At 50.6% G+C, this 23,693-nt stretch overlaps 3 protein-coding genes across 4 annotated transcripts in view; all 3 read left to right on the top strand.

The window, feature by feature from the left end:
• Positions 1-7,239, top strand: PIGO (phosphatidylinositol glycan anchor biosynthesis class O). The gene is made up of 11 exons (XM_008054686.2): positions 1-42; positions 810-1,321; positions 1,944-2,087; positions 2,276-2,399; positions 2,705-2,864; positions 3,075-3,254; positions 3,515-5,042; positions 5,596-5,802; positions 6,034-6,254; positions 6,629-6,699; positions 6,851-7,239. The coding sequence occupies exons 2-11, from the start codon at positions 811-813 to the stop codon at positions 6,978-6,980; spliced, it is 3,276 nt and encodes a 1,091-aa protein (XP_008052877.1). The 5' UTR covers positions 1-42; position 810; the 3' UTR covers positions 6,981-7,239.
• An 8,136-nt stretch (positions 7,240-15,375) lies between these two features.
• On the top strand, positions 15,376-22,229 carry FANCG (Fanconi anemia complementation group G). Of its 2 annotated transcripts, XM_008054681.1 has the most exons (14): positions 15,376-15,742; positions 15,936-16,026; positions 17,047-17,178; positions 17,432-17,634; positions 18,650-18,785; positions 18,917-19,047; positions 19,148-19,294; positions 19,436-19,587; positions 19,988-20,054; positions 20,261-20,550; positions 20,688-20,734; positions 20,938-21,093; positions 21,549-21,672; positions 21,827-22,229. In XM_008054681.1, the coding sequence occupies exons 1-14, from the start codon at positions 15,566-15,568 to the stop codon at positions 21,933-21,935; spliced, it is 1,962 nt and encodes a 653-aa protein (XP_008052872.1). In that variant the 5' UTR covers positions 15,376-15,565; the 3' UTR covers positions 21,936-22,229. The 2 variants fall into 2 exon arrangements, with proteins under 2 accessions (XP_008052872.1, XP_021566289.1); XM_021710614.1 differs by lacking the exon at positions 21,549-21,672 and having other exon boundaries at positions 15,506-15,742; positions 21,827-21,940.
• A 957-nt stretch (positions 22,230-23,186) lies between these two features.
• VCP (valosin containing protein) overlaps positions 23,187-23,693 on the top strand; it is a 17,374-nt gene continuing 16,867 nt past the window's right edge. The window contains exon 1 of the mRNA XM_008054672.2: positions 23,187-23,683. Coding sequence (XP_008052863.2) covers positions 23,450-23,683 — 234 coding nt within the window. The 5' untranslated portion in view covers positions 23,187-23,449. The remainder of the gene's footprint in view (positions 23,684-23,693) is intronic.

The raw sequence follows: 23,693 nt of genomic DNA, 5'->3' as shown, positions 1-23,693 counted from the left end.
AGGCAGCTGGCGCCGCCGCCGCACTTCCGGCCGCCGTTCCAGGTGAGCCAGGGTCTACCGAGCTCCTACCCGCGTTCCCCCCACCCCGAAGGGATCTCACCACGCCCCCACTCCCAACCAAGGGTGCCCAGTGCCGGGCTAGGTCCCCAAGCGAAGCCCGGGTAGCCACCAGAGAAGGCGTGGCCGCTCGGACGCCTGAGTCCCGGCGAGGCCCAGCTGGCTCCTGGACCCGCGCTCCAGCACTGCTGCGCCCGGGAGGTCGTGCTCGGGTCTCTGGGCTAACCTGCTTCCCGGAAGCGGAGCGTGACTCCTCCCCCTTGTCCCTTCGGTCCCCACCAGGCGGCGCCGTGGGCTGGGCCCGGATTCCCTTGCGGCTTTGAGCCGTTGCCACCCCCCCGGGGGTATTGAGATTGGTGAGGGGAGAGACGCAGAATCGGCCTGAGAGCCTGTCTACCACTTGGAATAGGTTTCTCTCGTGACTTTTTTTTTCCCATCAATATTTTCTGGTGTACGTGTGCACGTTCCTGTGTTCTGTCCCCAAAAGATCCTGATTCAGTAGATCTGGGATGGGGGCCTGGAAATAGCATTTTTGACGCAGCTCCAGGTTGATGTCCATAGTCTGGAGCCTCACCTTCAGAAACACTGGTGTAATCGGTGGAGAGAACATTGCTATGGGTTGGCTGTGGGACTGCTTTTCTCCAGGAAGGTTTCCAAGAGGAAGTGAGTCTAGCTGGGCTTTGTGTTCAAGGACCTGGATATCCACTGTTCTTTGCCCCACAGTAATGAATTCCCTCCCCTACCTCTACCAGGATGCAGAAGATCTCCGTGCTACTCTTGCTGGCCTGGGTCTGCTTTCTCTTCTATTCTGGCATTGCCCTCTTCACCAGTGGCTTCCTGCTCACCCGTTTGGAGCTCACCAACCACAGCAGCTGCCAAGAGCTCCCAGGCCCTGGGTCCCTGCCATGGGGGAGCCAACGGGAACCCGGGACCTGCTGGATGGCTTCCCGATTTTCCCGGGTTGTATTGGTGCTGATTGACGCGCTGCGATTTGACTTCGCCCAGCCCCAGCACTCACATGTGCCTGGAGAGCCACCTGTCTCCCTGCCCTTCCTGGGAAAACTAGGGTCCTTGCAGAGGATGCTGGAGATTCAGCCCTACCATGCCCGGCTCTACCGAACTCAGGTTGACCCGCCTACTACCACCATGCAGCGTCTCAAGGCCCTCACCACTGGCTCATTGCCTACCTTTATCGATGCTGGTAGTAACTTTGCCAGCCACGCCATAGTAGAAGACAATCTCATTAAGCAGCTCACCAGTGCAGGTCAGTCTGGGCCTCTTTAAAGACCAGGAGTACCTTGGCAAATTTCTTCTTTAGACATCAGGAGCCAAAACTGGGTGCTCAGCTGCATGGTTTACTGTGGTGTGGTTTAGAAAGAGATCAGGACCCAGCATGTAGGGAGCTCAGTTTCGGAGACAAAGGCGAGGGGATCCAGGCTTTGTCCTTGTGAAGCTTCTAATCTGCATGGAGTGTTGGTTTTACTCTTGAGGAACTCTCAGTAAAGGGGCAGGAGAGGGATGCAGAGAAGATATGGGTCTCAGCTTACAAGTGTGAAGAGAGCAGAGAGATCCAGGCCTTGATTACTCAATGATTTGGAAAAAGCAGGATACACCCAGGACAGACAGATCAGTAGTCATACCCAGGGACTGAGAACTAACAGAGCACTTTGTAGGAAGGATAAGTGAGAGGTCTGAATAGAGTATGGTTATCAGGGAAAGCTTCCTGATGGAAAATGTTAGGCATTGAGGGATAAGAAGCTGCTGAATAGAATTGCTGTGCTTTAAGGTGCGTGGTTGGAATTTCTGATGGGCCTTTAAAGGACCCCCTCTCCTCTTCCCTGGCCCTGACTCCTGCTCAGCCTCTGACCCCTCTCATGTCCCTGCAGGCAGGCGTGTAGTCTTCATGGGAGACGATACCTGGAAAGACCTTTTCCCTGGTGCTTTCTCCCAAGCTTTCTTCTTCCCATCCTTCAATGTCAGAGACCTACACACAGTGGACAACGGCATCCTGGAACACCTCTACCCCACCAGTGAGCCACAGCACCTAATCCCTGGCTAAGACTGGGAGCTGGGGAGGGCTGCTTTATTCCACAAGTTCTGAGCCTCTCATGGGTGCAGCAGCCTGGGCTTGTATCTCTGGATGTAGAGGAGTGTCAGAGTCTGGATGGGGTTGAGAAGTGGGTTTAGTCCCCTGTGCTTAGTGTTCTCCCCTTCACAGTGGACAGTGGTGAATGGGACGTGCTGATTGCTCACTTCCTGGGTGTGGATCATTGTGGCCACAAGCATGGCCCTCACCACCCTGAAATGGCCAAGAAACTTAGCCAGATGGACCAGGTGATCCAGTGAGTGTGGGGTACTGGCTGGGGGAGTGGGTTTATGTATGAGAATCTCAGGATATATGGTCCCAGGAGAAAAAGTCCTTACCTTGGAGTCTCTTTCCTGGCTGAATTCTGTCTTCAGGCCTTTTTCTGAAGCCAGAGGTCTCATTCATCTTAGATAACTCAGTGTGTGACTTTGGGTATCAGGATCATGACCAAAGGACTGGTCCCTGCTAATGGAGATCATAGCTGGGAACAGATGGGTCCCTGATAAAAATCTCTTTTTTAAAGAAAAATCTTTATCCATTGCCATTTTTTTTGGCCCCCAGGGGACTTATGGAGCGACTGGAGAATGACACACTGCTGGTGGTGGCTGGAGACCACGGAATGACCATGAATGGGGACCATGGAGGGGACAGTGAACTGGAGGTCTCAGCTGCACTCTTTCTGTACAGCCCCACAGCCCTCTTCTCCAGCCCCCCACCTGAGGTGAGCCCTGGGATATGCCTCATCTGGTTTCCCAGTATTCAGCCTATGTCATAATCATAGCCTTCTCATTAATCCCTCTATTTAAGGCCCCCATATCCATGATCCTGGGTATGCCCCACTCTCATTTCCTACCTAGGCGCCTATGTCATCCACCCAAACTCTGACTTCAACTTTGTGACAAACCCGCTGACCCCTGTCATTTCCCTCTAGGAGCAGGATGTGATTCCTCAAGTCAGCCTTGTGCCCACATTGGCCCTGCTGCTGGGCCTGCCCATCCCATTTGGGAATATCGGGGAGGTGATAGCTGAGCTGTTCTCAGTGGGCAAGGACTCCCAGCCCCGCTCCTCTGCTCTTGCCCAAGCCTCAGCTCTTCATCTCAATGCCCAGCAGGTAGGTAAGGGGGATGGGCTTCCAGATGACAGCTAGGTTGGGCATGAGAGAAGCACAATGACCACCCTCCATTGTTCTTTGTCTAGTCTTAATCCCACCTTTCTTGCCTCCTTCTTTCCTCCCTTCCCCCCTTCCCCCTCTTGGATAGAGTTTGTCTCTCTGATTTCCAGGTGTTCCCCTTTTGTAATACCCATCCTTGCCTCTGTCCTAGTTTATGTCTCTGATCTCTTTCCTTTGGCGTCTGACCTTTTCTCTGCCAGGTGTCCCGATTTCTTCACACCTACTCAACTGCTACTCAGGACCTTCAAGCTAAGGAGCTTCAGCAGCTGCAGAACCTCTTCTCCAAGGCCTCTGCTGACTACCAGTGGCTTCTGCAGAGCTCCCAGGGAGCTGAAGCGACACTGCCGACTGTGATTGCAGAGCTGCAGCAGTTCCTGCGGAGAGCTCGGGCCATGTGCATTGAGTCTTGGGCTCGTTTCTCTCTGGTCCGCATGGCAGGGGGTGCTGCTCTCCTGGCTGCTGCCTGCTTTCTCTGCCTGCTGGCATCCCAGTGGGCAGTATCCCCAGGCTTCCCCTTCCGCCCTCTACTCCTGATACCTGTGGCCTGGGGCCTGACTGGTGCCATCGTGTATGCTGGACTCCAGGCAACTACTGAGCTGAAGCTGGATCCAGTGGTCCTAGGGGCTGTGGCTGCAGTGAGCTCACTCCTGCCTTTTCTATGGAAAGCTTGGACTGGCTGGGAGTCCAAGAGGCCCCTGGCAACCCTGCTTTCCATCCCTGGGCCTGTCCTGCTACTCCTGCTCATTCGCTTGGCTGCATTCTTCTCTGATAGTTTTGTGGTAGCTGAGGCCAGGGCCACCCCCTTCCTTTTGGGCTCACTCATCCTGCTCCTGATTGCCCAGCTTCACTGGAAGGGCCAGCTGCTACCACCTAAGCTGCTCACAATACCCCGCTTTGGTACTTCGGTCCCAACAGGCCCCCCACGGCAGAGTGGTGCTTATGCCCTGAGGCTTGGAGTTGGATTGCTTTTATGTACAAGGCTAGGTGGGCTTTTTCATCGCTGTCCTGAAGAGACACCTGCTTGCCACTCTTCTCCCTGGCTGAGTCCTCTGGCATCAATGGTGGGCGGTCGAGCCAAGAATTTGTGGTATGGAGCTTGTGTGGGGGCGCTGGTGGCCCTGTTAGCTGCTGTGCGCCTATGGCTTCGCCGCTATGGTAATCTCAAGAGTCCCGAACCCCCCATGCTCTTTGTACGCTGGGGACTACCCCTGATGGCACTAGGCACTGCTGCCTACTGGGCATTGGCATCGGGTGCAGATGAGGCACCCCCACGTCTCCAGGCCCTGGTTGCGGGGGCATCAGTTGTGCTTCCTCGGGCCGTGGCAGGACTGGCTGCCTCAGGGCTTGTGTTGCTGCTCTGGAAGCCTGTGACGGTGCTGGTGAAGGCTGGGGCAGGTGCTCCGAGGACTAGGACTGTCCTCACTCCCTTCTCAGGCCCCCCTACTTCTCAGGCTGACCTGGATTATGTGGTCCCTCAAATTTACCGACACATGCAGGAAGAGTTCCGAGGCCGGCTAGAGAGGACCACATCTCAGGGTCCCCTGACTGTGGCTGCTTATCAGTTGGGGAGCGTCTACTCAGCTGCTATGGTCACAGCCCTTACTCTGTTGGCCTTCCCACTTCTGCTGTTGCATGCAGAGCGCATCAGTCTTGTGTTCCTGCTTCTGTTTCTGCAGAGCTTCCTTCTCCTGCATCTGCTTGCTGCTGGGATACCCATCACTACCCCTGGTAAATACATATCTCAGTCCTGATTCATTTAAGGACTGTATTGGTGTGAGCTCAGCCCCTCTTGTTTTCAGGATCGTGTTGCTCCTCATTTTCCTCAGCTTCACAGAGGGTCCCATGCTCCACACAGCTGGGAATGTCTTCCTGATGTCGTCTTTCTTACCTACCATAGCCAAGCTAATTGATCCCTCCTGTTGGCTTTCAGGGTTCATGGGGAGGGGAGACAAGGAACCCTCTAAGATTCCTTGTGGGATGCTGCATCCTCATGAGCACATTTCCTGATTTTCCGTGAGGGAAATGCTGGATGATGAATATATAGTGGCATAGTGAGCTATGTGTGTTTGAGAGAGAGAGACTGGAGTTCAGACCAGGGTGATGGGGTTTTGTGTCACAGAGGGAATTAGCATAACAGTGCTGGCTGTAAGGGGGTTGGGACAATGGGCGTGTGTGAGTATGTGAGAATTGACACTGAAGTAATAGGGGTATATGGTCATGGGGCAGTAGGCTATGGGTTAGGGAATGGGATGTGACTATAGAGGCATATCTTTTCCTCCAGGTCCTTTTACTGTGCCATGGCAGGCGGTCTCAGCTTGGGCTCTCATGGCTACACAGACCTTCTACTCCACAGGCCACCAGCCTGTCTTTCCAGCCATCCATTGGCACGCAGCCTTTGTGGGATTCCCAGAGGGTCATGGTTCCTCCACCTGGCTGCCTGCTTTGCTAGTGGGAGCCAACACTTTTGCCTCCCACCTCCTCTTTGCAGGTACCCCCTCATCCCTCATTTGTTTCTATTGTTTATTCCGGCTTTGTGGAAAGAAAGGAGATGCCTGGGTTTGAGTGAAGTGATGTGGTTTTGTTGGATCATTGGCACCCCTTGGGCTAGGCTAATTGGAACCAGAGCCAGGGAGGGTAGTGGGGGACCAGTGTGGACTGGTCAGTGTGGACTGGTTCCAGGATCCTTGATTAATTCTAGCCTTGCCCTTCCCCGAGGCAGTAGGTTGCCCACTGCTCCTGCTCTGGCCCTTCCTGTGTGAGAGTCAAGGGCTACGGAAGAGGCGACAGCCCCAAGGGAATGAAGGTGAAGCCAGAGTTAGGTCGGAGGAGGAGGAGGAGGAGCAGCCACTGATGGAGATGAGGCTTCGGGATGCACCTCACCACTTCAATGCGGCACTGTTGCAGCTGGGCCTCAAGTACCTCTTTGTCCTTGGTGTTCAGGTGGGTGTAGGGGACAGACCAGGGAGTTAGTGAGCTTTTTCCACGTGTGTGCATCATATATATATATATATATATGTATGTGTGTGTGTATATATATATATGTGTGTGTGTGTATACACCCACACGCGTTTTATATGTGTGTGTATATATATATATTTACACACACATAAATATATACGTATGTGTGTGTGTGTGTGTGTATATATATATATAAATTTTTTTTTTTTTTTCGAGTCAGGGTCTCATTCTGTTGCCCAGGCTGGAGTACACTACTTTCCTCCTTCCATTTTTCACAGGGGCCTATAGCAACTCTCATGTTGCCCTGCATCCTCATCCCCTTCACAGATAACATGGACCCTCCTTTCCTCCTTTAGATTCTGGCCTGTGCCTTGGCAGCCTCCATCCTCCGCAGGCATCTCATGGTCTGGAAGGTGTTTGCCCCTAAGTGAGTAGATTTGCTTGAGATGTAGAGGTGGTGGGGAGGAAGAAGTTTGGAGCACAGTATGAGCATCCAGGATGGCCAAGATTTTGCCGGTGTAGGGAAAAGGCACTAGACCTACTCTTTGTACTCTGAGATTCTCCATCTTTCTTTACAGGTTCATTTTTGAGGCTATGGGCTTCATTGTGAGCAGCGTGGGACTTCTCCTGGGCATAGCTTTGGTGATGCGAGTGGATGGTGCTGTGAGCTCCTGGTTCAGGCAGCTAGTTCTGGCCCAGCAGAGGTAGCCTAGGCTGGAGTCCCTGACACTGGCTCCAGAGAGAGCTGGAGAACAATTTATCTTGGCCTATACAGGTGTTGGATGATCTGTAAGAGAGGCTCGGCCATACTTCTGACTACCATGCAGCCAGGGGCTGCTGACTTCTGGGACTTTATTACTTTATAATTCAGAATCTTAGTAGAGCCTGATCCCTAACTTCTGATTTGTATGCATTTGAGGGACTAGGGGGCGGTCTCCAAAGTGGAATAAAGTAATAACGTAAAATATGTGTGTCTGAAATGTGGGGTGTCTCCACTCTTTTATAAGGCTTGGGGAGAGGATCAGTCTCCCCTTCCACTAGGCACAGATGGAATCTGTCATCTTAGGCAAAACTGGCTATAGCTGAGAACCTTTAGGAAGTGATTGGAGTTGTCTGAACTTACTGCCTCCACCTCTTCCCAAATGACTCCTTCTATTAGCCCACCTGCCATTTTTCTTTAGTATGCAATGCATTTTGTTAAGTTCTTATGCTTTGAGAGAAGACTGAAAAGACAAACCCATGCATCATGGAGCACATAGGCTTTCACTGAAGCCCCAAATAGTGCTTTGACCCCTCCTCCATTGTGTCCTTTCACTCTAGAACACCTTTGCCTTTCACTTCTGTGGAAGCATCCCTCAATTGCCACCCTTGCCCATCTTACATAGCATTCCATCGCATCCCATACATTATTCCTGACTTGAAGCCAAAACTGTGTGCATGTAATGCTTCTCTTATCACATCCATTTCCTATGCCCTCTGTTTACTCCATCACTCCTGTGTCATGTATGAAGTGCTGGCATGATATCCTCCTGGAGATGGCCATTAAAAGAGTTGGGATGAAGCCCTGGAGAGAAGGTCAGGACTGGGATTTGAGATTTGAGAGTCTCCGGGACAGGAGGAGCTGGGACCACAGAAAAAGAACAGATGTTGAAATCATGGGATAGTACATACTTTTATTTTTTATCTTTATTTATTTTTTTTTATTTCTTTTTTTTTGAGATGGAGTCTCACTCTGTCGCCCAGACTGGAGTGCAGTGGCCGCTTCCGGCCACCGCAGCCTCTACCTGCTGGACTCCGGCGATCCTTCCTCCTCAGCCTTCTGAGTAGCCGGAATTACAGGCATGCGCTACCATGCCTGGCTGATTTTTTGATTTATTGTAGAGGTGAGGTCTCGCTGCCTAGGCGGGTCTCGAACCCGTGGGCTCAGGCAATCCACTCACCTCAGCCTCCCAAAGGCGCGGGATTACAGGCTGAGCCACTGAGCCCGGCTGATAGTACATACTTTCAGTTGGCAGGAAGAGGAAGAGAAGCTGGGTAGAAGTGGTTGTGAAGTCATAGCATTCACTGCTGTAGTAGGTAGCTAAGGGAAGAGTTTAAATTATTATTACTTTTTGAGTTGGAGTCTCACTCTGTCACTTAGGATGGAGTGCAGTCAAACGATTATGGCTTACTATAGCCTTGACCTCCTGAGCTCAGGAGATCCTTCCACCTCAGCTTCCTGAGTAGCTGGGACTACAGGTGCATGCTACCACACCTAGCTATTCTTTTTGTGTGTGTGGAGATGAGGAGATCTTGCTATGGAGGAGGTGTCTTAGGTTGGTCTTGAACTCCTGGGCTCAAGCAATCCTCTCACCTTGGTCTCCCAAAGTGCTAGGATTACAGGCATGAGCCACTGTGCCCTGCCTGAGTTTAAATTATTAATGACCACTGGTCGCTAGTCTTACATAGGCCAAATAGAAAAATGAAGTGTTACCATTTCAAGCGATTAGAGAATCTGTCTTTGTTAACTCTGGTAGATGGAGCTTTAATAATACCAGGGGGAGAAGTTAGACCCTAGCTAGCTAGCCTATAAGATGAACTAGAAAAAAGCTTCTTCCCCAGTCTGGTAGACACAGGACCTGGGCATATTCGGTGAGTAAATAGTGCCTTTGTGAGAAAGAAAAAAAGAAAAAGACCCTTTCTCCATCCCTACCACGCAAGGGAAAGATTTTAGACCTCAGTCTCCGTTCTTCAGTGAGGTGCCCACACCCCCCACCTTTTGCAGGGACCCCCTTGCCTAGAGCCTAAGAATAATCTGCTGATTTGCCAACCACTGTCTGTTTCTCTTTCATGTGATATATCTACAAGATTCTTTTAGAGAAAAACGTTAGCACATTGATTTGCACTATTCTTTCCAGCTGGACACTGTGGCACATGCCTATAGTCCCAGCTACTTGGGAGGTAGAGGCAGCAGGATCGCTTGAGCCCAGGAGTTCAAGGCTGCAGTACACTGTGATCGTACCTGTGAATAGTCACTGCATTCCAGCATGGGCAACATAGTGAGACCTAGTATCTATAAAAAAGGAAATTCTTCCTTAGTCCTGCTTTTCACTTGACATACCCTTTAGATATCACTGTCTAGCCCTCCCCATTCTCTAGCTACCATTAATATGCTTTTTTTTTTTTTTCATCTAGGCTGGAGTGCCAGGGGGAGAAGTTGGGCCCCAGCTAGCTAGCCTATAATGGCATGATCACGGCTCACTACAGCCTTGACCTCCGAGGCTCAGGCAATCCTAAGGTCTTAGCCTGCAGAGTAGCTGGGACTACAGGCACATGCCTCCATACCCAGCTAATTTTTTTATTTTTTATAGAGACAGAGTCTTGCTGTGTTGCCCAGGCTGGTCTCAAACTCTTGGCCTCAAGCGATCCACCTTCTTCGGCCTCCCAAAGTGCTAGGATTACAGGCATGAGCTACTGCACCCAACCTAATATGCTTTGTATCTCTATATTTGCCTATTCTGTACATTCCTCCTCTTCTTTTTTTTCCTAATAATTTACAAGCCATTTTTAAATTTATTCTTTGGAGTCAGGAAAACAGGTTCCCAGGAACAGGTATTGTTAGTCCACTTTACAAATGAAGTGGCTAAGATAGGCCACATCACAAAGACCATTGGCTCTTTTTTTATTTTTATTTTTTTTATTTTTTTTTTGAGTTGGAGTCTCACTCTGTCGCCCAGACTGGAGTGCAGTGGCCGTTCCTGGCCACTGCAGCCTCCACCTGCTGGGCTCCAGTGATCCTTCCGTCTCAGCCTTCCAAGTAGCGGAACTACAGGCGCATGCTACCACGCCCAGCTAGTTTTTGATTTATTGTAGAGATGAGGTCTCACCAAGTTGCCCAGGTGGGTCTCGAACCCGCGGGCTCAGGCAATCCACTCACCTCAGCCTCCCAAAGTGCTGGGATTACAGGCTGAGCCACTGAACCCGGCTCTTTTTTTATTTTGAATATGTGGGGTACAATTCAGGGTTAGGTACACAAATGTTCATTATGCAGGTGCCCTTGTTGATGAGGTGTGATCCTCTCCTCCCCTGGCAGTTTCCCACTACTGCCAATCCCTTATAGTATTAGGGTAGTTGTTCAAGGTCCACTTATAAGCAAGAACATGTGATACTCAGTTCTTTGTTTCTGTGATACATCACTCAGTATTATAGATTCTAAGTCCATCCAAGTTGCTGCAAAGTTCATAATTTTGTGCTTCTTTATGGCTGCATAATACTCCATCATGTATATGTATATGTACCACAATATTCTGTCCGTTGCATAGAAATAGGATCTCATAATATGTGGTCTTTTGTGACTGGCATCTTTCAGTTAGCATATTTTCAGGATTTGTTCTTTTTCTTTTTTAAAATTGAGGTACAGTTCATATAACAAAATTCACCATTTTAAAGTATATAATTCTGGCTCTTAGTATATTCACAGTGTTGTGCAAACATCACCATCAATTCCAGATCATTTTCATCACCTCAAAAACCAACCCTGTACCGATTAAGCAGTTACTCCCTCTCTTCCCCCCTTAACCCTTGGTACCACCAACCTGCTTTCTGTCTTTACAGATTTGCCTATTCTGGATGTTTCATATAAATGGGATCATACAATAGTGCCCTTTCTGTCTGGTTTTTCACTCAGCCTAATGCTTTCAAAGTTCATCTGTGTTGCAGCTTGTGTTGGTACTTTGCTCTTTTTTATGGCCATGTAATATTCCATTGCGTGGATATGCTACATTTTGTTTATCCATTCATCCTTTTTTTTTTGGAGTCAGAGTCTCACTCTGTCACCCAGGCTGAAGTGCAGTTGAATGATCACTGCTACCACAGTCTTGACCTGCTGGGCTCAGGTAGTCCATCTGCCTCAGCCTTCTGAGTAGCTGGAACTATAGGCATGCACTACCAGGCCTGGCTTATTTTTTGATTTATTGTAGAGACAAGGTCTCACCAAGTTGCCCAGGCTCGAACTCCTGAGCTCAGGCAATCTTCTCACCTCGGCTTCCCCCAGTGCTGGGATTATAGCGTGAACCATCATGCCCTGCCTTAATCTTTTTTGTTTTTTGAGTTGGGTTCTCATTCTGCCACCCAGGCTGGAGTGCAGTGGTATGATCCTGGCTTACCACTGCCTTGACTTCCTGGGCTCAAGCTACCACCCCTGGCTAATTTTTTTGTATTTCTGTAGAGATGAGGTCTCGCTTTGATGCCCAAAATGGTCTTGAGCTCCTGAGCGCCAGCATTTTCCCCACTGGGATTATAGGCATGAGCCACCAAGCCTGGCTTCATTCATCCATTGATAGACATTTGGGTTTCCACCTTTTGGTTAGTAGGAAAGGCTGTTATAAACATTTGTGTACACATCTTTGTTTTGACATATGTTTTAATTTCTCTTGGACCTATTGGTATATTGTGGAATTGCTGATTCCTTTGGTAACTCTGTTTAATCTGTCACTCTGTTTTCCAAAGTTGTTGTACCATTTTACATTCCCACCAGCAGTTGATATAGGTAATTATTTCTTCACATTCATGTCAACATTTGTTATCACCTGTCTTTGATTCTACCCATCCTAGTGGTTGTGAAGTAATATCTCCTTGTGGTTTTTGGTTTGCATTTCCTGGATGACTAATGATGCTGAGTATCTTTTCTTGTGCTTATTGGAAAAATGTCCGTTCAGGTCCTTTGCCTGTTTTTAATTGGGTTATTTGTGTTCTTCTTATGAAGTTGTAAGCATTCTTTATATAAGCTAGATATAGATATAGTCCCTTATCAGATATAAGATTTACAAATATTTTCTCCATTCTGTGGGTTGTCTTTTCATTTTCTTTTCTTTTTTTGGAGACAGGGTCTCACTCTGTTGCCCAGGCTGGAGTGCAGTGGCACAATTACAGCTCACTATAACCTCAAGCTTTCAAGCTCCTGAGCTCAAGTGAGCCTCCTGCCTCAGTTTCCTGAGTAGCTGGGAACTACAGGGGCTCACTAACATGTGTAGCTAATTTTTTTTTTTAGAGACAGGATTTTGCTATGTTGCCCAGGATGGTCTCAAACTCTTAGCCTCAAGTGAACCTGCTGCTTCTGCCTCTCAAAGTTCTTGGATTACAGGCCTGAGCTACTGTGCCAAACCATTTATTTTCTTGATAGTCCTTTGATTCACAAAATTTTTAATTTTTATGAAGTCCAATTCAACCTATTTTTTAATTTTGCTCTTCATTCTTTTGGTGTCATATGTAAGAATTTATTGCCGGCCGGGCGTGGTGGCTTGCGTCTATAATTCCAGCACTTTGGGAAGCTGAGGTTAGAGGGATGTCTGAGCCCATGAGTTCAAGACCAGCTTGGGCAACTTGGCAAGACCTTGTCAATACAATAAATCAACAGATTAGCCGGGCGTGGTAGTGCGTGCCTGTAGTTCTAGCTACTTGGAAGGCTAAGGCTGAAGGATCACCTGAACCCAGCAGGTTGAGGCTGTGGTAGCATGCCAGTGCACTCCAGCCTGGGTGACACAGTGAGATGCCAACTCAAAAAAAAAAAAGAATTTATTGCCAAGTGCCACAATTTAGTTTTAGAACATTTCCATCACCCCCAAAATTCCCTACACTTTGTTTACAGTGAATCCCTATGGCTGAGGCAGGAGGATAGTCTGGGCCCGGGAGGTCAAGGCTGCACTGAGCGTGCCACTGTACTCCAGCCTGGGCAACGGAATGAGGCCCTGACTCAAACCCATGATCCACCCATGACCAATGATATGCTTTTGGTCTTTGTAAGTTTGTCTTTTGCATCCATGCTGGTGCACTGTTTTGCTCCTTTTCATTGCTGAATCACTGCCTACGACCAACTGATGGACATTTGGATTGTTTTAAGTTTTTAGCTATTGTGAACGTTTTTAGCTGTTATGAACATTTTCAGACAAGTCTTGGTGTGGACACATGTTTTCATTTCCCTTGGGAGGATTCTTTGGAGTGAAATTGCTGGATCATATGGTAATTTTTTTTTTTTTAGATTAGAAAATATAGTTTATTTAGCAAGTAAATTAGAGAGAGAGAAGAGAGAGGAGATTCACATCTCCAAGGTAGGAGAGGGGACCAAGGCTTAGAAAACACAGCAGCAGCCATAGCTCAACGAGCACATGGCCACACCAGAGTTTAGTAAAACAATGGCCTCATATGGTAAATTTATGAAACACTTTTTTAGAAACTGCCAAACTGCAGTGGCTCATGCCTGTAATCCCAGAACTTTGGGAGGCAGAGGTGAGAGGATTGCCTGAGCAGGGGTTCAAGACCAAGCTGAGCAACTTGGCGAGACTTTGTTTCTACAATAAAAAAATAAATAAATAAGCTGGACATGGGAGCTCACGCCTGTATTCCCAGCACTTTGGGAAGCAGAGGTGAGAGCATTTCCAGAGCCCACGGGTTCAAGACCAGCCTGGGCAACTTGGCGAGAACTTGTCTCTACAATAAATCAGAAAATTAGCTGGGCGTGGTGGTGCATACCTGTAGTTCCAGATGCTGAGGCGGGAGGATCACCTGAGCCCAGCAGGTTGAGGCTGCGGTGGCAGTGAGTGTGCCACTGCACTCCAATCTGGGCGACAGAGTGAGACTCCTCAAAAAAAAAAACAACAAAACCTACCAAACTGTTTTCTTTCTTTCTGTGTGTGTATGTGTGTTTGAGTTAGGGTCTCACTTTGTTGCCCAGCCTGGATTTCAGTGGCATGATCATGGTTCACTGCAGCTTTGACCTCCTGGGCCCTGGTGATCCTCCTGCCTCAGCCTCCTGAGTAGCTGGGACTAGAGGCATGTGCCACCACTCCCGACTAATTTTTTGATTTTTTTTTTTGTAGAGACCAGGTCTCACTATGTTGCCCAGGCTGCTCTTGAGCTCCTGGACACAAGTGATCCTTCTGCCTCAGTCTCACAAAGTGCTAGGATTACAGGTGTGAGCCACCATGCCCAGCCTTTTATAAACTATATATTTGGCTCCTATATTGAGTTTGCAATCCAATTTGAGTTTACTTGATGTATGTGGAGTCGAGTTTTTGTTTTGTTTTGTTTTTTTGAGTTGGAGTCTCACTCTGTTGGCCAGGCTGGAGTGCAGTGGCAGGCTCCTGCTCACTGCAGCCTCGACCTGCTGGGCTCAGGAGGTCCTTCTGCCTCAGCCTTCCAAGTAGCCGGAACTACAGGTGTCCACTACCACGCCTAGCTAATTTTATGATTTATTGTAGAGATGAGATCTCACCAAGTTCCCCGGGCTGGTCCCGAACCCCCGGGCTCAGGAAATCTTCTCGCCTCAGCCTCTCAAAGTGCTGGGATTCCAGGCTGAGCCACCATGCCTCAATCTGTCGCCTAGGCTGGAGTGCAGTGGCAGGCTCATGGCCACCGCAGCTTCGACCTGCTGAGCTCAGGTGATCCTTCAGCCACAGCCTTCCAAGTAGCTGGAACTACAGGCGCAGGCCACCACACTGGGCTAATCTTTTGATTTATTGTAGAGACGAGGTCGTGCCAAGTTGTCCAAGCTGGCCTCGAACCCCTGGTCTCAGGCAATCTTCTCCCCTCTGCCTCCCAAAGTGCTGGGATTACAGGCGTGAGTCACCGCGCCCTGCAGTAGTCGGGTTTCTCTCTCTCTCTTTTGCATACTGGCATCCAATTCTCCTCTCCATTTGTTGAAAGGATTGGCAGGTATCTTTGGGCAATGCAGGCTGTACAAGCACAGAGCCAGGCCGTCAGCAGGCAGACTGCACGTGGTTGCGCAGGTAGTGGCGCGCTAGCAGATAACGGATGGCACAATGCCGGAGGGCCTTGGTGCCTACTCAGTGCATTTTGGAGACACTGCGGGCGTGGACTGTGCGGGTCATCACCGCGCTCGGCGGTACTACGACTCCCAGCATGCACCTCGCGGGCCGACCTCCGGCGGCCAGGGAAGCCCAGGCTACTCCCGGGTGTCGCTGCCAGGAAGTGCAGAGCCACGGACTCCGGTACCGAGGCGCGCTGCCGCCAATCCTTCCCCCAAGACTGTGCTCCGGCGAGGGGCCAGCGGTTCTCCCCGCTCGCCGACGAAGTCCCGCAGCCTACCTCTCTGATGGGTCAGACTCGCTTCTTCTGCGAGTTTCCCTCGAGAACTAACCCTTGAAGAGGACCAACCGCAGCCGCGAGTTTTGCTGGCCCGACCAACCAGAGGCGACATTGGGACCGGGGCGGGCAGTGAGGAGAGAGCTTCTCTGGAAGGGCTGGGCCGGCCGGGCTGGGACCCCGAGGGGCGCTGGGGAGGCCGGCGGGGTGCGGGAATGCACGGGCCCCTCTCCGATAGTGTAGGGGCTTCGGCGGCCCCGCTTCCCCCTTCGGAAGACCCCTGCAGGTGTCCGGGCCCAGCTTCGGCCACCATGTCCCGCCAGACCCTTCCGGATTCCGGCTGCCTGGACTTATGGAGGGAACAAAATGACCGGTTCGTTCGACAGGCCAAGGTAACACGGTTGCTGGGACCCTCGCTTTGCAGCTCCAAGGTCTCAGAGAGCGGGTTTGCAGTGGATTTACCCCAACCGGTGGGAAGGAGTTGACCAAAGAGCCAGGAATGACTGGAGAATGCATCTCTTGCCACTGCTGCAAGAGGAGAGAAAAGGAAGGATCCTTAGTGACACTCCCTCCCACCTTTGGCAGATGGCTCAGGACTCTGGTCTGTCTCTGAGGCGACAGCAGTTGGCTCAAGATGCACTGGAAGGGCTCAAGGGGCTCATCTGTACTCTGCAAGGTAATCAGGGGCCTCCCTAGGACGGTCAGTTCCTCTCCTTCACAGCCAGAGACCAGTTCCTCTACTGCATTTCTGGGATTGAGATGATTACTAAGAGGGCAGGGAATCCTGTTTAAGGCACAGAGGGGACTGGGATGGAATCATCTTTGTCCAGGCAAATCCCCCTCCTCTATTTTTGTTGTTGTTGTTGTTGAGTAGGAGCCTTACTCTGTCGCCCAGGCTGAAGTGCAGTGGCACTCTGCTCACCTCACCACCACCGTAGCCTTGGCCTGCTGGGCTCAGGTGATCCTTCCGCCTCAGCCTTCCAAGTAGCTGGAACCACAGGTGTGTGTTTTTAATTTATTGTAGAGACGAGGTCTGGCCAAGTTGCCCAGGCTGGTCTCGAGTCTCTGGGCTCAGGCAATCCTCTTGCCCCTGCCTCCCAAAGTACTGAGATTACAGGCATGAACCACCGTGGCTGCAAAACCCCTTCCTCTTTACAAACACACAGCATTATTTGAAAAGTGGTTTCTAGGCTGGGCTTGGTGGCTCACGCCTGTAAATCCCAGCACTTTGAGCGGCAGAGAGGAGAGGATTGCCTGAGCCCAGGGGTTCGAGACCAGCCTGGGCAACTTGGCCAGACCTCGTCTGTACAATAAATCAAAAAAATTAGCCGGGCGTAGTGGCAGGTGCCTGTGGTTCCATCTACTTGGAAGGCTGATGTGGAAGGATTGCCTGAGGCCAGCAGGTTGAGGCTGCGGTGGCAGTGAGCAGTGTGCCACTACTCACCACGCAGTGTGCCACTGTATGCCAGTGTGCCGCTGACAGAGTGAGACTCCAAATCGAAAAAAAAGTAAAAGAAAAGTGGTTTCCAGAATGGCCTGATTTGGAGAACTTTCTGCCTTTTGCTACTCTCTGTCTAGTGAGTGGGTTCTTTATTGAGGCCATTTTGGTTGGAGTGGGGTGATATCTAGGTTGAGATCTTATTTGGAGAATCTTCCATGTGGGAGCAGTCTGTGAGACCCCCATTTGTTGCTCCAGGGATCCCTGCAGCTGTTCCTGTTCTCTCCTTGGAGCTGACTGTCATCTGCAACTTCATTATCCTGAAGGCAAGCCTGGCCCAGGGTTTCACTGAAGATCAGGCCCAGGATATCCAGCGGGGCCTAGAGAGAGGTGAGGGCCAGAGATTGACTCCTATGACTCAGCTAGTTTCAGTATGGGTTTAAAACCTTGTGAGGGGATAGGAGGATCAACAAAATCTGTCCCCTCCATGAAGAGAACTGCCCTTTTCTGAATCTCCATGTGTTCCTTAGAGCAGGTTGAAGTTATTATTGTGACCTTTGGGCTCCTGCAGAAGAGGAAAGGCAGAGAGTGTGGGGGATGAGGGCCCACCTCCGTTATGTGTGTGTGTATTTGTGCTCTACAGTGCTGGAGACCCAGGAGCAGCTGGGGCCCACGTTGCAATGGGGGCTCAGGGAGCTGTGGGACTCTGTCCTCCGTGCTTCCTCTTGTCTGCCGGAGCTGCTTCCTGCTGTACATCACCTGGCTAGCCTGCAGGCTGCCCTCTGGCTGAGCACCGACCATCTTGGGGACTTGGCCTTGCTGCTGCAGGCCCTGAATGGCAGCCAGGTAATGGAGGAAGCGACCCAGGGCTGAGGGTATCATCCTTCCTCTTCCCTCTCTTCTTCCCAGCTGCAGTAGCATTATCATGTACTGGAAAGACTGCTGGATTGGTGGTAGAAAACCTGGGTTCTCTCAGGCACTCTTGGGTGACCTTGCCTTGGTTGGTCCCTCATTAGTGAGATTCTCTTGGGAGTGTTTTTAAAAATAGCTTAGAGGCCTAGCGTGGTGACTCACGCCTATAATCCCAGCACTTTATGAGGCTGAGGTGAGAGGACTACCTGAGCCCATGGGTTCGAGATCAGCCTGGTCAAATTGACGGGACCTCATCTCTACAATAAATCAAAAAAGTAGCAATAAATCAAAAAAGGACGTGATGGTGCATGCCTGTAGTTCCAGCTACTTGGAAGGCTGAGGCGGAAGGATCACCTAAGCCCAGCAGGTTGAGGCTGCAGTGTCTGGGAACGTGCCACTGCCCTCCAGCCTGGGCGACAGAGTGAGACTCCAATTAAAAAAAAGATAGCTTAGTAAACCAGGATCGGTGGTTCATGCCTGTAATGCACTCTGGGAGGCACTCTGGGAGGCAGAGGCGAGAGGATTGCCTGAACCCAGCAGGCCAGCAGGTTGATGCTGTGGTGACCGTGTGCTCTAGACTGGGCAACAGAATGAGACGCCGACTTAAAAAAAAAAAAAAGCAGCTTAATGAATTTGGGTAAGGTTAGGGCTCTGGTGACATTGCTAAAGTCACATCTCAGCCTTTGTTTTCTTATTGGTAACTCAAATATGGCCATTGTCTCATGTCCTCTTGGGTTTATCCTGAGTGAGGAATATACTAGAATAGATCATCACTGTTCCAGGTTTTTGTTGTCTCTTTATCCTTACCCCACATGTATCTCTCTGTCTCTTAGAATTGAGGGAACAGGAATCAGGAAGACCCTTGAGCTGAAGGTCTAGCCAGGATAGACTGAGGTAGGAGAAGAAGGGATGGTTACTGTCTTGGAGCCTCTGGTTGTCCTTTCCCTAGACTGGAGCCTCTGAGGATCTGCTGTTGCTTCTAAAAACTTGGAACCCCCCATCTGAGGAACTAGATGCTCCACTGATCCTGCAGGATGCCCGGGGATTGAAGGATGTCCTTGTGACAGCATTTGCCTACCGCCAAGGTCAGCTATCAACCTGACTCATCCCTTCCTCCTTTGAGGTGTCCTTAGGACCCATGCTGTCTCTGTCATGTCTCATTCAGCACCATGGAGCTTCTTGGGCTCTTGTTCTCCTTCATGATCCCTGTCCTCAGGTCTCCAGGAGCTGATCACAGGGAACCTACCCAAGGCTCTGAGAAGCCTGCATGAAGCAACCTCAACTCTGTGTCCACGGTCTGTGTTGGTCCAGGTGTACACAGCACTGGGGACCTGTCTCCGTAAGATGGTAAAGACAGTCCTAGGATGGTTGGGGGAAGCCGCAGACATCATGAATAGCTTTTTGCTTTGTAAAGGTAGCTGAGGCCTGTGTTCTCCCACTCCTCTAGGGAAATCCACAGAGAGCGTTGCTGTACTTGCTTGCAGCCCTAAAAGTGGGATCAGCCTGTGGTCCCCCACTTCTGGAGGCCTCCAGGCTATATCAGCAACTGGGGGACACAGCAGCAGAACTGGAGAGTCTAGAGCTGCTGGTTGAGGTATGGAGCTGCCAAGTATGCCAGATGTGGGGTGGAGCACTGCTAAGGTGCTTGTATTGGGGTAACATGTGAATCAAGATCCAAGTATAAAGAAGCATGCTTCCTAAAGATTTTAGATACTTTTCTTTCTGTCTCTTTTAGGCCTTGGGTGTCCCCCTCAACTCCAAAGCCCCCCAGCTTCTCATTGAGGTAGAATTGCTACTCCCACCACCTGACCCAGACTCGCCCCTTCACTGTGGCACACAGGGCCAGGCCAAGCACCTGCTAGCAAGCCGATGCCTACAGACGGGGAGGTGAGGGTCCCCCTTTTCACCTGAGTTCCTTTTCCTGCATCTGATGCCTCCCTAGGGTGTGACACTGCTTTTGTTCTTGTGAGTGGGAGGACGAATGAGGCAGTGGCAGGATAAAGGTCCCCGCTCCTCAGTCTCCTACTTTGCTGCTAGACCTCGACTGATGACTCTTCACCCAGGCACTGACCACCCCCATCTTTGAAATTCTGAAATCTCTCCTCAATCTATTCTGTAACAGGGGCAGATTCATAGTGAGCCAGAGTTGGAGCCCCAAGACCCTATTCTCCCTGCTATTCCTCAAGACCATGAGCATCCCTCTATAGCTAAGAGAGAACCTTCTCACTGGAACCCTTGGGGAATCCTGCTAGGGCTTAGGGTGAGGTTCATGGCTGTGACTTCTCAGGGCAGAAGACGCTGCAGAACATTACTTGGATCTGCTGGCCCTGTTGCTGGATGACTCGGAGCCAAGGGTGGGTGTATCTTCACGCTTCTCTGCAATGGAATGGAAGGGTTGGAGTCCTCTTTGAAGTAGAGCAGGACTGCTATTTTCTGTTTTTACCTCCATTATTTTATCTGTCCAAACTGGGGGGCCAGGCATGCACAGTACCAGAGCCTAGTGAAGAGGTTGGGGTGGCTCATGCCTCTTTAAGACACTGCCTCCTTCCTCCCACCCCAGTTCTCTCCACCTCCCTGCCCCCCAGGGCCCTGTATGCCTGAACTGTTTTTGGAGGCGGCAGCAGCACTGATCCAGGCAGGCCGAGCCCAGGATGCTTTGACCATATGTGAGGAGTTGCTCGGCCGCACATCATCTCTACTACCCAAGATGTCCCAGCTGTGGGAAGATGCCAGAAAAGGAACCAAGGAACTGCCACAGTGCCCACTCTGGGTCTCTGCCACCCACCTGCTTCAGGGCCAGGCCTGGGTACAACTGAGGGCCCAAAAAGAGGCAGTTAGTGAATTTAGCCGGTGAGCCAGGGTCCCAGGGGAGGTATAGAGGGATGATTTTCTGATTGGGATCTGAGTTGGTAAGCTCCATTTTCACCTATTCACCCCAGAGTTTCTGAGACTGATTCTTCTTCACTCCATTCCATGCCCTACTTCAGGTGCCTTGAGCTGCTTTTCCGGGTCACACTTGAGGACAAAGAACAAGGTGATAGAGTCTTTCACTAAACTCAATGTTTCCTCTTTCCTGGAAGTGGTAGTGGTAGATGTGGATTCCCTTTCATGTATTCCAACCCACCAAGAGACTTAAGAGAAGGGGACTCTGGATCCAAGAAGAGAGAGAGGAGTGTTTGGGGTTTTGGTTACTGTGAGACTGGGAAGGCACTTCTTGACTTTGAGAATGGTCCCCAGGTGCATCTTCCAGCTGTGAGCATGGGTGTAAGTCAGATGTGGTACGGCAGCAACTTCGGTCAGCCGCTCTGATTAGTCGTGGACTGGAATGGGTAGCCAGTGGTCAGGATACCAAAGCTCTACAGGACTTCCTCCTCAGTGTACAGGTGTGCCCAGGTATGTATACTTGCATGATATCAACTATGACACAGATGTGCAAGAACAGAGAGGCCCACAGAAGAGGTAGTTGGGCATAAGTATAATGGTGGTGTTTTCAGACAGGAGGGGTGAATGAGATTGCACTGTACGTCTAGGGATATACCCAGGTGTCCACATACAAACATATACAAATGTGTATGCAGGGGTCCCAAGAGATCCCTGGTCTCCCCAGTGTTCTCAGACACACAGACTGTGACTGCTAGGTGGGTAGGAGCAGGGTCAGCTGATCCCTTGGTACTGGGCAAACAATGGACCCTAGGATAGGAATGATTACGAATGGTCTACCCCTGCTTCCATGTGTGAGTGTAGGCAGGAAATACTTTCCCTCTTTAGGCCTCAGTTTCTGTTTTTTATAACATGATACCTAAGGCTATATGAAGTTCTAAGACTCTGTACTCTGCGGGGGGCTACAGGTAATCAAGACGCTTCCTTTCACCTGCTTCAGACTCTGAGGCGGCTGGATCGGAAGGATGAGGCCACTGCTCTCTGGTGGAAGATGGAAGCCCAAACTAAGCTGCCACAGGAAGCAGCTACATGGTGAGACTGATGCTAACTGACTTGGGGCTGAGGTGCAGTTGGAGTCCTAGAGTCCTTGGACCTATTGATGGTGGTGAGGAGTGAAAGGGAGGGAATGGCTGCCCAACCTTCCGCCAGTTGTTCACTCCTAGACATCAACCTTCTCTCTCTCCAGGTCTCTCCCCCTGTACCTAGAAACCTACTTGAACTGGATCCATCCCTCTGAGCGTGAAACACTCCTTGAAGAGTTTCAGACATCTCTGCTGGAGCCTTGTGACCTGTAGCTGCTGCATTTCCAAGAGCTTGAGCTGGGATCCCCCCTCCCAGCCCCCCACCCTGCCCCGTGGGGAGGGCTTTCTGCCTTCCTATCCTTGGGGAATGTGACTGGAGCTGACCATGCCTATATGATGCTTGCACTGGTGAGATTGGTGGTAGTCCTACAAAATTTGTCCTAGGTACTACCATTCTGGTTTTGGAGAAAACACTCTTTGCCACTACCAAGTTATTGACTTTGCTTGTGACACCTTTTATTCTGTTTTCCCTTTTCTAGTGTTGGATAAAATCTCATATTTATTTCTTGTCTGTCCACTACATATACTTGAGTGGGAAGGTTCATGGCTGCCTGGTTAAGTGCTGGTTATCTAAGATGCCTTCTTTCAACATCATCTACCTTATGAGTGTGAGGTCTGGGTTTGACGAAAGTGCTACAGGAATCCTTACTCAGGAAGCAACGACTTTAGTCCTTCCTATTGCCTAAAAGCAGAGCCCGAAAAACTTTGATACAGTGCTAGGTGACAGTGAGTATAGTTAGGTCTGAAGGGTGGTCTAAGACAGGCTTCTTAGGACAAGGGTGAGTACTTGATACTTAATAGGGACAGGCAGACCTCTTGGTCTCTCAGAGTGACTCCCTACTCCCTCCTTAATCCCAAATTCTAGAAACTGGAGCTACCTCAGGCAAATGTGTCTCTGTGGGTAGAGGGCGAAGGGTGAATTGAGTCAGCATGCTACCAAAAGCTGTCCTGATTACAGTCAGGGCCAGCTGTCATTTTGGGCCAAGGACCTCAAGTCCTAGTATGCAATTTTCTTGCTGATTTGGGCTCTGTTGAATCTGTGTGTTCGGTGACTGGCCTTTGACCTCTCCGAATTTGAGTGCCATCCCTCTTCCAGTCATTAACACCCTGTTGTAGGTGGAGCGTGCACCCCCAAGCGCTGACAAACTGCAAAACCGTGGGATTAGAGTTACCAGAGAGTGAGATGACAATAGGGTAGAGTGGATTACGAGCTGGGGCGTTAGTCAAAGGGTCCAGAGTAGGGGTGGTTGGAGCCAGCGTTTTGAAGGAGCAAGGAGAAGGATTAGGATGATGAAGGAGTCTTGGAGGATCTCCAGGTTTTGGGAGAAGATGGGTGTGTTCGTTATCACTACAACAGGACTACACTAATACAAGGGTTTAGCCCATTGTGCCAGGTTCTTCCAGGAGGATAAACTCCGGAGCCAATGAACTGGAGCCAAGCGGGAGAGTCCGCCTCTGAGGGCTTAAAGGCCCTCCCTTCGCTAGTCCAGCTCGCTCTATTCCTTTCGCTGATTGGCCGAGAATCCCAATCCGTCGAGGAAGCATAGCGTTGCAGCCAGTTAACGTGGCGTTACTAGGCGTGTTGCAGCCCTGAGGCGGGAGCCTGGCCGCAAGCGAGTTTCCTGATTGGCTGTGGTCTGCGGGTTGCTGGGGAGAGGCGCGGAGAGGCGGGCGGGAGTCACCCGGGCAAGCGCTGATTGGCTGAGGGGAGAGCAGCTTTCCTTCCGATGATTCGGCTCTTCTCGGCTCAGTCTCAGCGAAGCGTCTGCAGCCGTCGTTTGAGTCGTCGCTGCCGCTGCCACCTCGCGGATCAGGAGCCAGCGTTGCCCACCCGCCCGCCGCCCCGCTGCCGCTGGGAGGAAGCGAGAGGGACGGAGGCGCCTGCGGGTTTGTCTCCGCTGCTCGACCACCGCCTGGGAGAGCCGAGCCCCGGCCCGGGCGGTTTCTCGCCACCGCTCACAGCCGTTACCC

Source organism: Carlito syrichta, unplaced genomic scaffold, assembly GCF_000164805.1.
Source record: "Carlito syrichta isolate Samal-C Ts95f unplaced genomic scaffold, Tarsius_syrichta-2.0.1 Scaffold79434, whole genome shotgun sequence".
Taxonomy (NCBI): Eukaryota; Metazoa; Chordata; class Mammalia; order Primates; family Tarsiidae; genus Carlito; species Carlito syrichta.
This window is presented reverse-complemented; position numbering and strand designations above follow the sequence as displayed.

Coding starts and splice junctions, on each gene's coding strand:
- PIGO (XM_008054686.2), top strand. CDS start 811: ATGCAGAAGATCTCCGTGCTACTCTTGCTGGCCTGGGTCTGCTTTCTC. Junction 2,088..2,275: donor GGAACACCTCTACCCCACCA/GTGAGCCACAGC, acceptor TCCCCTTCACAG/TGGACAGTGGTGAATGGGAC. Junction 3,255..3,514: donor TTCATCTCAATGCCCAGCAG/GTAGGTAAGGGG, acceptor TTTCTCTGCCAG/GTGTCCCGATTTCTTCACAC.
- FANCG (XM_008054681.1), top strand. CDS start 15,566: ATGCACGGGCCCCTCTCCGATAGTGTAGGGGCTTCGGCGGCCCCGCTT. Junction 17,635..18,649: donor AGGCCCTGAATGGCAGCCAG/GTAATGGAGGAA, acceptor TCCTTTCCCTAG/ACTGGAGCCTCTGAGGATCT. Junction 20,735..20,937: donor ACTTGAGGACAAAGAACAAG/GTGATAGAGTCT, acceptor AATGGTCCCCAG/GTGCATCTTCCAGCTGTGAG.